The sequence below is a fragment of the Charadrius vociferus genome, unplaced genomic scaffold, assembly GCF_000708025.1.
Source record: "Charadrius vociferus isolate BGI_N301 unplaced genomic scaffold, ASM70802v2 scaffold443, whole genome shotgun sequence".
NCBI lineage: Eukaryota > Metazoa > Chordata > Aves > Charadriiformes > Charadriidae > Charadrius > Charadrius vociferus.
The window spans coordinates 462582-478502 of NW_009647420.1; the positions used below are offsets into that span (position 1 = coordinate 462582).

The 15921-nt window shown below is 51.8% G+C and overlaps 1 protein-coding gene across 1 annotated transcript in view; it reads left to right on the plus strand.

Moving 5' to 3' along the window:
- DNMBP (dynamin binding protein) overlaps positions 1 to 15921 on the plus strand; it is a 25968-nt gene that overhangs the window by 1306 nt on the left and 8741 nt on the right. The window contains exons 2-3 of the mRNA XM_009880471.1: positions 1171 to 1293; positions 1826 to 3763. Of these exons, the coding sequence (XP_009878773.1) occupies positions 1171 to 1293; positions 1826 to 3763 (2061 nt within the window). The remainder of the gene's footprint in view (positions 1 to 1170; positions 1294 to 1825; positions 3764 to 15921) is intronic.

The window sequence follows — 15921 nt, forward strand, 5'->3', positions numbered from 1 at the left end:
TTTTCTAAGCTAAAGTTGTAGGGAATTGAAAAAGCGTTTCTGAATAGAAGCTGTGGAGATGCTGCAGCCTACCAATAGTAATACTCAGTATTCTGTGGGGAATAATTAGTGTAGTGCCATGACTTCCTTTCTAACAGCATTATGTTGTTTCCATGTACAGAGCAGGAAACTAAGACATGGAAAAAGAGGTAGAGCTGGTTAAAACCATGAAGGAAGCCACTGAGGCTAGCAGCCTGTGGGCTGCTGGTTGCACCTCAGGTTAATAACAGCAGATGCCAAACTGCCTAAACCCAGTGCAAAGTTCTGCGTGTCTAGGATATGGTGTCTCCAAGTTTTATTGGAGAATGTGGATGCCATATTGGGTCATCAAGAGTGAATGCTGGAAGTACTACTAGTCCATACTCCGTCATATCCCCCTGCCACAAATTATAAAAGATAGGAATTTTTAGTGGTCTTTGCAGTAGGCTCTACCACGTCCTGTGCTCCCAGGACTGAAACTAGTAGCTGAGTGGTATCTTGTGATGGCCAACAAGTGTGTGTTGCCCTGTCTGGCTGTGGCCTGTTGAGAATAGCTAGGCATTCAGCAGTGGGTGCCACGGTGAAATAGGTGCACAGCAGTGATGAAGTGGGGAAGGTCCCTGGAGCCTCAGCAGCACTGAAGCTGTGACAGCCTGTAGGTCACAGACATGGACATCTGTAGTGTGGTGGCCTGACTTCTGTGCTGAGGCCGTGCTGGGGCCAAGCGTTATGGAGTGAGGAGCCCAGTCACAAGACACTGGTCTAGTGGTCCAGTGCTACTCGATCTCTCAGTCCTCATCATGGCTCTGAGTTGGGAAGCAAGCAATGAAGGCAGAGAAAACTTAGTATGACTGTTCCCAGAAACTCCATGCTGATGCCACAGTCCCAGTAATGAACACAGCCTGTTGGTTGCCTGGAGCGAGCCAAGGGCACAAAGCTTTTTGTTCTTTGTTAGCTCATAAGCATTTAAAACCTCAGGAATTCCTGACTCCCAAACTTGTTCCTCTTCCACCATGCTATTGAAGCACCCTGGCTAACTGGTTATTTTCCTTTAGCAAGCAATGAATAGATCCCAAAATCTGGAAGGAGGGTGGAGGGAGTGGTGGCAGGCTACAGGAAAGACTCATTGCTGACAACTGCTTCTCATTTTAGGGCAGTTTCCTAGCAGTTTTGTGGAACCTGTGGATATTCCCCTTTTGAAGCAGGGAGAAAAACTGTTTGTTTGTACCAGTGACTTCACATCTCAAGAGCCAGGGAGCTTGTCATTGCAGAGAGGTAATCTCCATTCCCTTCCTTTGCTTTGTATCTCGTAGCCTTCACCTGTCCTTCCAGAAGCATGTCCTTCCACAGCATCCTGCCTAGAGTTGCAGGAGAGACAGGGAATTCCCTAATACTTCATGACATGGGTCATGTCAAATCCACCGTGAACCTTTGGGCTTCTGCCACTCTGATGCCAGTTTCTCGTGATCTATCATTACTCTTGAAACTCCAAATATTGGAGTCATGTTAAACTTACAGCTGCCTTTTAACGGCCCTCCAATCCTCAAATCTTAGACTTGCATTTGGGAGAGAAATCAAAGCTTTGGTGCAACTTCGTGGCTTAGCAGCCAAAATTGTGTATCTTAGATACGTGCGCACACAGGGCTGCCAATGCTTCATGCCTTACCTCCATTCTGTGCTCTTGTGCATCGCCAGCACACACTGCACTCTGTGCAGATTGTCAGGCCAGGAAGGATACGGGGAGGCAGGAATAAGAAATGGGAAGCAATTGGCATGTTTTTGAACTGGTGTGTCTCATTCCCTGCAGGAGACCTGGTGATCCTGGAGGGCTCGCTGGCCTCCAGCTGGCTCCAAGGCCGAAGCAGCTGGGGTTCCAAGGGTTTTTTCCCCTCATCATGTGTACGGGAGCTCTGCCTTTCAGTTCGGAGCCGTCAGCTGTCCCAGAGTGCTCTCCTGGAGGTGCCTGCCTACTCACTGGGCCAAGCCCGAGCCCTGATGGACCTGTCTGCTCAGTTGGAGGAGGAATTGGACTTCAGGGAAGGGGATGTGATCAACATTGTTGGTGTCCCAGAGCCTGGCTGGTTCGAAGGCGAGCTCAGAGGCCGCAGGGGCATCTTCCCAGAGGGTTTTGTGGAACTGCTTACTCCTCTGAGAGCACCAGGAACCTCAGTGGCTCCAGAGCCCACAGGGACTTGTGACACCAATGGGACAGTGGAGATGCCCCCCAAGGAGGAGGAGGAGGAGCCAGGGACCACCTATGGTGTGGCCCTCTACCAGTTTCAAGCCCTGGAGTCAAAGGAACTGGATTTTGATGTGGGTGACAAGATTCGGATCATAGGCATTCTGGAGGATGGCTGGCTGGAGGGAGAGCTGAGGGGGAGACGTGGCATTTTTCCACACAGATTTGTGAGGCTAGAAGCTTCGGAGCCTTGCAGGGAAAAGGCAGGTGCTGGGGATCCCCAAGGTGGAGGCAGCTGTGGAGTCACCATCCATCAAGACCCAGAAAGCACCTGCGCTGAAGCTATTCCTTTGCCAGGGGAAGATGTCAGGGAAAAGGAGGATCACTTGGCTGCACACCCTGAGCCTGACACTGTTTTGTCTCACACGGCGGGGAGAACAGAGGGTCATCTTGGCACAGATTTGAAACAGCATCAAGTCTTTCCTGGCACAGGACACCAAGGGCCACGTCCCAAAGGCAGAGCAGACTCCCTCCCCTTTGACCACACAAAGACGGTCAATGGCCTTCTCCCTGCTGCTCAGCTGCCTCCCCAACGGGGCAACAGGCCTGGTGAAGCAAGTGAGTTGGAACCTGAAGGAACCGTTTCAGCCTCCCCAGGAAACTCAGAGACTCATGCCCTGCCTGAGAATGGTGGAGACAGTGCCACTGTGTCTCCGCAGGCTCCCCATTCCCCTTCAGATCCTTGCAGGAGCCAGGCAATTTCTTCTCCTAACAGCTGGGCAGCATCCGAGCCCCAGGAGAGCCAGAGCAGCGCCCAGGATGTGGATGATTGGGTGGACAGTCAGCGGGAGAAGTCCAAACCCTGTTCCTCCAGCTTGGGAGGTGCCCAGGACACATGGGCTGGGAACCGGGGGGAATGTTGCCCACTCGCCGTGCAGGGGGACGGCTGCACAGACCTTGACTCCAAACTGACAGAGCAGCTGGCACAGTTTGAGAAGAGTCTGTCAAGTACCAGCGCTGAGCAGGACAAGGTCTCCCGCCACTTCTCTATCTTGGACTACAGCTCTGAGAGGGACATTGTCCGTGGGTCTCCTGAGTGCGCCCCCCACGCCAGGCAGCCAGAGAGGAGGAAGGCCCTCAGGCCACCCCCTCCTCGGCCCAGCAGCCTTGCGACAACCCCTGTGCACACACTGGGTGGCCAGGTGCCCAAAGGCAGGTCTCTGTCCTTCTCCGTCAAGCCCTCCCGGCCTGCACCTCGGCCTCCATCAAGCAACCAGCGGAAAAACATGGCTCCTGCGCAGCTTCAGCCCAGCACCCAGGAGCAGCGGATGGAGGAGGGACGTGACGACTTGACACGGGTAGGATCAGCTTCCCCCCGCTCCATTCTGCTGACGAGGATTGGAGAGGTGGAACGAGACCTGGAGGCTTACGGCAAGACACGCGCTGAGCTAAGCCTGATGCTGGAGGAGCAGCAGGATGAGCTGGTGAGAGCGGAAACCCTGGAAAACCTTGATTTCTGTGATTCCAACATCGAGACCCTCAGTGTGGAGCTGCAGGAGCTGAGAGGTGAGTCTGCGGTGGCATGGGATGGGGGGGCTTCACGGGGACAGCTGGCCCCTGCTGTGTGCAGGCACTGTTGGAGCCAGTCTTTTATTTCATTTAATTCCTGATTTTGGTCATTTTGTAAGTGTTGTTGCAGTACAAATCATCATGATTTTGCCCTGGAGAACCACGGTGTAATTCTCTGGACATCCCTCAGCCTTGGTCTTCCCCACCCCCTTTTGCTTCCAACTCTTCTATCTCTTCTTCCAGCCCTGCCGTACATCCAGAGCCCTCATCTGATCCACTCCCAGTGTGTCCTTGCTCTCAAGCGAAAACACAGCTGCTGCAGGTTCAAACTCCCTGTCTCACCCCCTCTTAGCTATAGGGGAGCGAGTAGCATCTTCAGAGTGGCTTTGCTGGTGGTCCTGCAGTTGATATTTGAGTTGATGTCTGTGGCGTGACTGCCTTCAACCTGTCAGGGCACTGGGTTTCCTGCGGTTTCTGCTCTGGTGGTGATACAGACCTTTGGGGACTTGTCACACAAATCAGAGGGGATGCACAGAAGGGTGCTGAACCTGGCCTGGGAGTGGGGAGGGTTAGTGGGCAAGAAGTAAAGCCTTCCCCTGTGCTCCTGCTACCCATGGAGTCCAGAATTCCAGAACAGGAAAACGATGCTGGACTGTCAGTAACAGCAACAGAGCTTTAAATTGCAGCATGTCAGTAGCCAAAAAGATGACTTTTATCCTTGCAGCCCAGAAAAATTACTCAGGGAAGAGAAATTTGCCCCGTCCATGTCAGCACATTTGGGCTCTGAAACCCAAAGTATAAAAATCAGTGCTGTTAATTACGTTATACTTGATATTGCAGTAGACAAAGTGGAAATATGGGACCACGTACATCTCCCACAGTCCCTTCCCCAGCTTCCTCCGGGAGCTCTGACACTCCAGCTCTGTTATCGAAACCCACAATGTGCAGGAAATGTGGGCACTGCATGCGGGAGGTGGAGTGAAATGCCAACTCCTGCCTGGGGATTACTCACTCTGACTTTGTTGCCTCCATCCTCCCACTGCTTAATCAGCGCTGGGGAGCCCAGGCACTTTGCTGCAGGATCACGTCTGATGCAGAGCACAGGGGAATGAAGGCTGATATGGGTGCACCAGGGAAACGGGGTGACAAACAACCTCCACGTCCGTGGCGTGCAAGAGGGATACTTGAAAGGAGGCTTAAAGAATTTGAAGCTAGATTAAATCACTTGAAGATAGGAAGAGGAAAATCTAGGCTGGATCAAGGGAAATTTTCTTACGGGAGAGATCTGGCTGGGAAATGTCTCCTGCTGTCCCAGTGCTTCCTGACAGAGAACGGGTCCTGCAGACCCTGTGCCCTGTTGATTACTTGAACAGAAGTTGTGGGCAGGATCTAACAGACTATCCTGAAACATCCTACCTGTCAACTTACCCCCTTAGTAGTCTTAGGGAATTTTTTACCACTTGAAGAAACCTGAGAATTTATAAGTAGTGGCTCTGGTCCTGTGATAGAGATGTGCCCTACCCAAGCTCTCCTTTCATCCCTCCTTTTGCATCCCTCCTTTCACATCTGAGTGTGTCCAGAGAGCATGTCTCAGGCTTGCTAGCCCAGCTTCAGTGCAGCAGGCAAGATCAGTAATGCCGTGTTGTGTCAGCTCAGCAAAACGTGTTTGCACCATGCCTCAGGTGTGCCCTCTGCGTTGCCACTGTTGAGGGAACATGGAGGCACACAGGAGGGAAAAAAGCTTTTGCTAAGCATTGACCAGCAACCAAAGTAGGGCTGGCATAGTCTTGGGGGAACCCAGCCCCTTGGTGTGTCCTTTGGGGAGCCAAAGGAAGAGCAGAAAGTATGTGGTTTTCTGAAATATGTGTTTAAAACCTGCAGGTTGCTTCTTTGCTGCATTGTACGTGTACACTGAGGGTTTCACTGATCACGAGCCTTGGGCTGGATTAGTGCTTGCCCTCCTGCAGTTGGAGTAGGAAGGTCCATTGGTTTTATTTTTGTCTTCTACCAGCTGAGAGCATTGGCTTGTGTATACCTTACAAGTGTTGCAAGAACCTGAGATGTGGATGACATCCATGGACTCTTCCACTTCCTGTCTAGGGCATGTTGTGGTCATTTCTTGGTTTCTTATAGGAGCTCCTGCGTTTGGCATGGAAAACTGGGAATATGTTGCGCCCTGCAGTGAGAGGCATTACTGGGGTGCAAGTTTCCATAGCTTGCTGGAAACTTACATTGTGTGTTGGCACTGGACTCCGTAACCCAGATACTCCCTTCAAGCCTGTTCCTGTAAGCCGGGGGACCAGTGGTTCGCCCTGGAGCAGGGAACCAGGCAGCTGTGGCTGCATGGCACTGCATAGGCACTGCTTAGAGATGCTCTGTCACGCAGGGAGCTGCTCATCTGCTCTTCCCAGGACCTGTGGGTGAGGGCTGAGAAAAGGATGGGCTCAGCATCACATCTGAGCCAGGGGAGGCTGAAGGCCTCAGCGTCCCCCAGTGAGGCGGGGAGCAGAGCCCAGCCTCTGCTAGACCACATCCTTTAGCCTCCGTGCAGAGCGTAAAGGCAGGGGGAGGGAGATGTGGTATCCCATCTCTGGTCTGTGGCTTCCCACCTTCTTACACACCGCCTGTTTCCCTTCCCCGAGGACGCTGGTCTTGGGGCAGGGCCTCCGCATGCTCCAGTGCCCTGCCTTTTCCCTGCGGACAGGCTTTGGCAAAGCCGCAGAGCCGGTTTGGGCGGTGAGAGCCTGCCCAGCCCCGGCCTCCCTGCTCGGGGCTGGTTACTGATTACTTTGGGCAGCAGGTGGAGGAGGCCGGGGCTGGCAGCGATTGGGCCCGCACCTCCTCGTACCCTTGCTGGCTGGTTTCAGGAAGCGACGCCTTCGTTTCGCTTGGGACAGGAGCGCTGGAGCAGAGCGGAGAAGCGGCGTCAGCCCGGGCTTGGGCTCCGGGGAGCAGGTAGCAAAGGGAGGCAGCACCTGCACCGCAGCCCAGCGGGACTATGTGCACTTATCCTGGGACGAAATACGGCGTGGAGGATCCGAGGCAGGAGCCGCGGCTCTTGGGCTGGGAATATGAGGACTGCTGTGCCGTGCGGAGAGAGGACGTGGCTGGAGTGGCCGCACTGCGTGGTGAGGCTCGCTGCAGTGACAGACCCAGGGCGAGCAGGCAGCACAGAGGCTGGCAGAGAGCAGACAGCGTCTCGGATGGTTACAGGAGAGGGGAGGGCATCTCCGTGGACCGATGGAGCATGAATGGAGACTGTGGAGGTTTTGGGAAGGAAGATAGCCAGTACACAGACTGCAGGAGAGCAGATGGTGCTTGGGAAGGCAAAAGCCAGGATACAGAGGGTAGAAACTATAGAGTGTGTGAAAGGGAGGGTGTTCAATACAGAGACTGCAGTTCTGAGATAAGAGAAGGGCGGTACAGAGAGGACAGAGTACCTGGGCAGTATAAGGAGGGGGGAAGGCAGTATGGAGACAATAGAGACCTTGGAGACTATAGGGAGGGGGGAAGGTGGTATCAGCAGGACAGAGCTCGTAGGGACTACCGTGAGGATGAAAGACGTTATGGGGAAAAGGAAAGGCGATATAGGCAGGAGAGGGACACTGGGGAGTATAGGGAGGGGAGAAGGCACTATAGAGAGTGTGGAGGCAATCAAGTATATAGGGAAGGGGAAAAGTCGTATAGAGAGGATGGAGGCTCTGGGACATACAGACAGCAGGAAAGGCTCTATGTGGGTGTCAGGGACCAAGTAGACCAAGAAGACGTTAAGCGGCACAGGCAGCCCAAAGGCCCTATCATGGACCACAGCAGTCTGGACAGAGGTTGTGAAGCTCCTGCATTTGCAGTCAGGTCCTCAGGAGACAGTAGTGTGAGCCTGGGGTCAGGCACCTGCTACACACAGACCAAGTCGCAGGATGTGGACTACAACGGCCATGGGGAGCTGGAAGGAGCAGCCCCAGGGCCCGGGATGCCAGCCAGGAGCAGCGGTGGAGCAGAGCGCTCGAGGGTACGCACAGGCCGGCCAGACTGGAGCCAGGTCTGGGAGCTGGAGGCTGAGGAAGCAAACAGGGCAGGCTCCGTGCTGCAGCGAAACAGCTTCTACAGACGGACGGCTCCCAGCGCCCTGCGGCACTCGGAGTTTGTGCAGACCAGGAAGGAGAAGCGAGGTACGCAGGGAAATGCTGGGCAGTTGCTTTCGGTATGCCTTCACCCTGCCCTGGCACCAGGGCAGCACTGGGACTCTGGCACAGGCGGGTGGCTGGCACAGACAAGCTCTCGTGGGAGACCCTGGGGTCTGCTGAAGTGGGCATCATCATCATCATCTTTACCCCTCTGTAGAGTCACCTACATGCAAAGGCTCTTGCCCCCATTTTGCAGAGGCCCGGGTGGGAGGGAAGCCCAGGTGGCACAGACCCATGGCTCACTGGTATCCTTTCAGTCGCTTTTCCATCTGTGCCCCGAGTGTTTTGGGTACACCCTAAAACCTGTGGCCCTGCTTTGTCTGCTCTCTCAGGGCTACAAGGAGGTTCCTCATGGGAAAGAGGGTGAGGTGCTGGAGTTATTCCCACTGCCTGTTTTACTTTTATAACCATTGGGAACAGATTCTGTGTGTAGAAACCAAATCCTGACTCTGGAGAGGGCAAGTGTGGCAGCTGTTAACAGGCAGCACAAAGCAGCAAATAAGGGAAGTTGTTGTAACACTCAGACAGACACGGAGGGCAAGTACTTGTAGTTGCGTGATTACGCATGGGCAGGACACCAGGGTATCTACACGCTTGGGGGGGTTGTCGCAAGTGGGAATGGTACCTCCTGCATCGCCAGCCCCTCAGTACCACAGTCATCCCTTGCCTGTGCTATAGCAGTTGTAGGTCTTGGGTCCTGGGTCCCTGAGCCATCTCCAGCTCTCCAGTCCTGTCAACCAGCATCCTGGAGCTGGAGCAATAGCAAAGCTGAAGGGCTCAGGCTGTCTTGGCATGGGAGGAATCATTCTGTTGACACCATGGCTGGGACACAATTGGCTGCAGACAGCTTTGTGGGGCTTGGCTCGTTGTTGCAAGGATATTAGTGTGTGTTGGGGAGGGGGCAGCAAAGTTGTAGGGTCTGGGCAGAGGGAGTGAAAGAGCACCTCTCGGTGGACTGGCCTCCCCGTTGGGCAGCCATGTGCCTGGAAACCTGTTTGCTTCTGCACCCTTTCTGCCAGCGTGTCTCGAGCACATGTGTGAACTCTCCATGAAGAGGTGTTTAAACGCAGAGGAAAATAGCACCGCAGCACAGCGGCCAAAGCGGTGGCAGAGCTGGAGGCTGTGGCTGCCTGTCAGCTTAAACAACATGAAATCTGTCCTCTGGAGTTATTTGATTAAGCAGGCTCCGCCAGCTGCATTTCTGCACTGTCTGCCACCCTGGCAGGGTGGGACTTTGCTCAGCTGTGTCCCCAGGGCAAGGGAAGGGAGAGGCTTTGCACTGCCAGGACGTCCAAAGGGCAGTGGGGGAGCCAGGAGGAACCAGGAGCAGAATGGGGAGGGAAATGGTCTGACAAAGCCTTAGGAGGCTGGAGCAGTGCTGGCCTGGCCAGCTTTTGCAAGAGGAGAGGGGACAGACTGCAATGCTGGGTGAGAGCTGTTGCTCCTCTGATGTTAAATGAGACGCTGCGTATACCCACGTTTGCACTGGGAGGGGATGTTGGATTTCGTCCCTGCTGTGGCAGGCTCAGGGGCGCAGGAGTGGCTGTGGGACACGTGGGGCAGGGTGCCCTCGCCATCAGGGCCGGTGTCTCACAGCAGGAAAGGAAGAAGGAAGGCTCCAGGTGTTTTGATACACTGTCCGTCCTGTGGCCTGTTTCTGGCTGCAATTCCGTGTTGTGCTCCTCCTCCTGCCCTGCTGGGGCACAGTGCTGCACCAGGAACAGCCCTCCTTGGCGTATATGCTTTGCTCTTGTAGCTGCCTCAATGTAAGACCTTGCCAGCAGCTCCCCAAAAGCTCTAGCAGCGCGCTTGCAGCAGACACCCTCCCGCTCAGCTGGTAGGAAAAAGTCAGCTTTGTTTTTCCCTCTGTGTGTGCCCCAGGTGCCTTTTCTAATGCTGTCTACTTCTCTCCCAGGTTCCTTCTCCTGTCCACAGAGTAAGAGAATGTAGGACTTGAAAGCCCCAGTAGAGATGACATGGCCTGATCTTTTTCATAAGCAGGGTTATTACATTTCTCACAGATTTCTCTGCAGTGCAGCCCGCTGACAGCTACTTGGTTAGAGCATCTCTTCAGGGGTGAGACTCAGATGTGTCTGCCTGCTACATCAACAGAAGGAGAACCTGCCTGTCATAGCTTTGCTGCTTAGTCACCAGCACTCTTAAAGGTTTTGCATGCTAATGTGTTGCATTTCAGCTCTGAACCCCAACCTTTTTCTTCTAAATTAGAGCTTTTTAGTTGATGGATTCTCTTTTCAGGCAGGTAATGTAATTAAGTAATTTTTCAGTCTTCAGTTCTTCGTAGTGCATAGTCTTAAAATACTCATGGCAGACCCACAGGAAGACCTTTATTCTTCCTGATGCTCACTCATTTTTCAGTTCAGACTCTTTTAAGGACTTGAGGGCTGCGTGAGACGTTCTGGGTGGGTGTCAGCACTTGCTTGCACAGAAATTTACCTTGCTGCGCTCCTGTGCCCTTGTCCAAGGACCCCAGTCTGCCTCTGCAGCACTTGGAGCATTCCTGCTGAGTTTTGGCCAACCAAGCAGAAGCATTACTCCCTAGAATACAATCCTGCATGTGGCTGCATTTCTTGTCCCCATTTAATACATTAATGCATTTGTCTGCATTAAACCTGTTTGGTTTGAGTAATTCCATCTTATTCACGATACCTTGGGTTACTCAGTGACTCATATGCCTCATCTTTATTTGCGATCCTGTTGAATTGATGTTCAGTTCTCTACATGACTGCAGTGATTTTCCATTTACTTTAAAAATATTATGTAGGATCACCTCCAAATACAGTCCCTGGAGAACCTGATTAGGAATGCCCCGTTTACTGGATATTCTCTGCTGGCAATAGGTTTTTGAGGTGCCAGTAAGCAAGGTCTTATTTTTGCTTTTTAGATGGAAAGAAACAGAATATTTATTGTATAATTCTGCCTTTTTGCCAAACTTACCAAGAATTTTACAATCTCTTCTTTCCTGTGGGATTGTGTCATTGAAAGGGTTTCTTTTGTCCTGGATGGAATTAAGTCTATTATAAAGTAGCATTTTATTTCCTCATTTCAAAAATGAAAACTGAATTCTTAATTCTGCCATCCATGGATTTTTCTTGATATCTTTCTTTTCCCTTTTTTCTGTCCTTCAGCATTCCTGGTGTGTCTGTTGTCTATTACCTGGTTTTCTGTATTCATTCATTTATTTATATTTGCTGTCTTTATTGAAGCACAGACCCAGGACAGATTTTTCATCAATATTGTTCTCTTTCTTGATCATATAACCATGTTTTTTGACTTATGTATTTAAAACATCCTTTTAAGAACTTCCAACTTTCATTCTTTTTTCCCCCAGCGATTTTGCTCACAATCCCTTTTGTTGATGCTTTGCCTCAGCTTTGGAAGGTTAACTCTTTGCATACCATCATATTACTTCACTTTTTTCTACATCACAGCTTGGGACCATCCCATGTTCAGGCTGAATGTGGTGGGGCTGTGTTGGGATGATGGTTGGCATCTTACCTGGCTTAGAGACATCCCCACCATGCGGCCTCTGCATGAGACATCTTTGAGAAGTCAAGCCATTCCAGTGACCCTGGAGAAGTGTCCCCAGTCTGTTCCTGTTCAACTCATTTTTGTTGTTTGTCTGGATTTATCTCCTGCTCCTTGGTCTCAGGACTCTGCCGAGGCAAATGGGTGAATTCACTTCTGTGGACTGCAGTCTACTTTTGCCATGGCATCTCTCCGCTGCACCCCCTGCTTCCTCTTAAGGAGCAATGGCACACTGAATATATTCAGTCTGTTGCTTTCGGAGCAGTGGATATATTCTGTTACAGGCTTATTACCAATGTCCAGAGTGAGAGTTTTGACCCTGGCCAGATCCTGCTCCTGGCAGTGAGTTTAGCCTTTCCCTCAGATTAATTATTCCCTGCCCTAGTTTCATCCCCTCTCTTCTCATGGTAGGCAGTGGCTCCTCCCCTCTTGGCGTCCACATACTTGGAATATTTGCAGCTGGTTTGTTTTGTCCTGAGTCACTGCTTGACTCTGCTGAGCTGTGAGCCTGGGGCTGGGCTCACCTCACGGGTGGCTGCAGCTCCCATCGAAGATTTGTGCTTACCAAGCCCGTGTGAGGGGTTGTCCTCAGCGCTGATGGGCAGCACGTCCCTCTTCAGATCGCATTAGCAGCCTGGGCGCCGTGCGAGGCTGTGCTGTGCCACGGGGGATATTGGCAGGTGAGTCCCAAAGAGAGGAGTTGGGGGGCAATGCAGCCCTTTGGGTGAGCCCCCAGCCCATGCATGATGGGTGTGCATCCCGTTGGATCTCGTCTTCGTGAGTCAACTCTGCTTCCAGAGTGAGGCAGGGAGAAAACCTCTAATTGTGTGTATGGTCCCGCTAGGAGGTTGGGTAATAAGAATTAGAAGTTTTCGTTAACTGGAAGAAAGTCAGTGAAAGTTGGATTTCTGAGACAAGCAGGATGAGCCGTGTGATTGCAATATTAAATCATGGCCTCCACAGGAAGGGCAGAGGTGGGAATGTGCTCCATCTTGACACTTTGCTGCCAGGGGCTGGGTTACATGTCGGTGTTGAATCTCCCATGCATCAGCGGGTGAACTAGCAAAACTCAAAAGCTCAAAAGGAGGCTGTCGCAGACCACCAAGCTAATCCAGAGAGCCAAGGACTTGTCACAAATATGCCGAGGGGGATAGAGAAAACAAAGTTGTTAGAGGTTTTAATTTAGAGGGGCAGATTGCAGAGCTCGTGCAACTTACAAGAGAACAGATTTTGAGTCTTTGAAAATGGTGATTGAGAATATTGTTTTTGGAAATGTATTTCTGAATGCCCATTTGGCATCCGTGTCATGGGTAAACACTAATTTGTCACTGGATTGGAATTTGGTGGCTTCATTATAAATACCAGTCGCATTCCTGAAGGCTAACGGAGCCTGTTCCAGCTGTGGTGTATGCCTTTTGCCTCCAAAGTTGATGGGCATGATGACTCAGATTGAAAGGTAACATTTAAATAGAAAATCTGTGAAGTAAAATGGAGATTTGTTAAAAAACATTTACTAGATGACCAAACCCCACAGCTGTGAAATGGATAGGTTTAGTTAAATGCTTAATAAGCCTCATTTAGGGAAAGCTGCTATTAGACATACAAGAATGTGTGACAAACAGGAAAAAAGAAGGTGGCAATCAACAGAGATGGTATGAAATACAAAAAGATGAGAGTTTTTAAATGTGTCGGAGACAAATGCTAAGTATTATGCATATTGGTCAGATAGAAGAGCCAAATATTAAAAACAAATTCTGTATTTGAATTATTTCAACTGTAAGTGTTTGGAAAGAGGACGACTTTTGAGTTCATTGCTGAGGGAGGATGCTGGACTTGTGATAAACAGCAAGAGTCCTAAGAGACCTGGCTGCAGCATAGCCCGTTTTTTAAACAAATCTTGAAATATTCAGAAAGAGCAAGAAGGCCAGAGGAGAATTAATTTGTATGAGTTTTCAAAATAACGCAAATACTGATATGGTGTAAGCGGGTAGAACTGGTGGCGAGCATCATGCCAGGTCAAGCAAGCTGAGCTGATGACTACTATGGGCTTAAGACATGTGTAAGGAAGGGTTTAATTTTCCTCCCACAGGCGGGGATTTGAGACTTGCAGAGGAAGAGTGTCATGGAGCTGGCAATCGCATGAGTGTCAATCGAATCCTCGCCACAGGGCACTCTCTGAAAGGGCCTGACCTAGATTTTCTTGCCTGGGGTTTGCTTGATGGAGCGTGGAGAGCTGCTGCATTTGCTGGTGGTGCTGGGCATGCCCAGCTCCATTTTGGTGAGCTGGAGCCAGACACGTCACATGTCTGCAGTTTAGCTATGGCTACAGCTGGAAGCACAGCAGGTTGTTTGCTGGTACAGTAAACTCCCAAGATGTCCTGTCCAAAACTTCATCTGATGGTGTTTTGCCAGGGGATAAATGCAAAAGCCTAATCTTTGACCAAGGCGATTGTACTTGTTTCCATTTGTCTTCCCAAATGCTGCTGCATGGGTCATTTCTGGCCAACGTTCTGGCTGATCTTGATTTTTGAGATTCTTCCCAGGCCACCCCATGCTGCAGTATCAGCTCACCCGCCCACCTCCTCTGGGTTTCACACACCTGTTTGCGTTTCAAATTAACACCTTCCTGCTTCTTCCAGGGTGCCTTCCCACTTGAGTAAAATAAATGCCATTCCTTACAAAAAATGTATATCCTTCTTTAAAATAACTCATTTGTTGTTACTTTCTTAACTCTTTTAGCTGCAGAGACCTGCTGACTGTATTATCTTGGTGTTTCTTTGTCCCTCCTGTACGTTTTCCAGTCTCGTGTCCTGTTCAGGCTCCACATGCTGTGTCTCGGGCAGGATATCCCTGTTGGGTGTTTGTAGAGGACCTTGCACAGCAGGGCCTGGTCTGCTGCTGAGGCTTTGCAGATGCTGTGGAAATGCAAACAGCAAATGTTAAACCCAGCAGCTGCTCCCAGGCCCTCCTTACAGACTCCTGCTGTGTTTGAGTTGATCATCATTTGGGACTTATCTCATGGTGAGCCGAGACAGCCATTGACTTAGCTGAAATCAACTTTTTCCCTTAGGCAGGGTGGCTGCGATGAGGGTAATTTTAAGGACACTTGCCAGTAGGAATCAGTGAAGCCTGCTCTTCCCAATAATTGCTTACTAAATGTAGTGCTGGTTGTGCCGCTAAATCCTCCTCCACAGAGCTGCCCCTTTCGGCTCTGCCAGGCTCAATTTCAAGGCAGGGCACCAGAGGCGCCTGCTTAGAGACAGGTATTTTCCCTCCCATGTCAGGGCATCTTCTGAGCAGGGTTTCAGCTGGGTTTCCCATTTGCTGCAGTTGGGGGGGTTGTCCCTGGGATTGATTTTGATGTTGCGCTTTCTTGCAAGAGGCACAGTGGTTTGTCCTCAGCCCAGGTAGCTGCAAGAAGTCGCTGTTTGATGCCGATGCTGCTGGTTTCTGTTTGTCACTGCTCCTCTGCAAGGGGAAAGGGAAGGGCTGGCATGGTTTCAGCTAGTTATGGGCTAAGCCGGTGTCTCATCTCAGCCGTGTTTCTTTTCTTTCCTGGGTTGTTTCAGCACAAAACCCCCCAGCCTGGCAGAGCCGCGGGCAGGATGCTTAGGCTGAGGCAGCAATTTCCCATCCCGTGTTTCATTGCTGCCACTGGTGACTGCCATCACCCAGCAGGACAAGGCTGGGGACTGCCCAGCGCCTGGGCAGAGGCGGCTGGGGCTGGGGGGGGTCTCTTGGGGCTGTGGACGGTGGGTGCTGGGGTACCAGGGTCAGTCCCAAGCCCTGCTGGGTGTCCCTGGGAGTCCCCCAGGCTGAGTCGCTGTTGCCTGCGGAGAGGTCGGGGAGGTGTAGACCTGCAAGTGACTGTCCTGCAAAAATATTTTTACAAATGCCTGAGCTGGGGCATGTCCGCAACTCTAATAAAACCCCATGGAGAGAGCGCAGCCAGGGATCTGTGGGAGAAGGCTGTAGCAGACGGGTACTTGTCACATCAGCGATTGGACTTAAACGGGGTACCTGTGGTGGGCTGGGGTGCTGCAAGGGGCTCGGGGGGCCCGTGGGCCTGAGTTCTGCAAAGCAGCCATTAAACAGGGGAGACCTGAGTGTTTCTGGGCCAGACCCTGCCTCAGGGGGGTGTCCCAGGGAGGTGCTGGAGAGGGGCTCTCCTGAATTAGGGGGGGGAGGACGGATAGTGTTGCTGTGTTTTTGGCCAGAGGGCACATGCTTGCAAAAGCAGGTAGGTGGGGTAGAAAGCAGCTGAGGCCCCGGCATCTGCTGGGGGATAAAATGTCTCCATGAAAACCGGAGGGGGCTGGGCCGGCCTGGGAGCGGCAGGTGGGACAGAAAACCAGGAGGAAAACCGGTTGCCCGAGGCAGGGGAAGCGGAGGGTGGCCAGCAGGCTGCTCGCCCCCGTCTCGGCC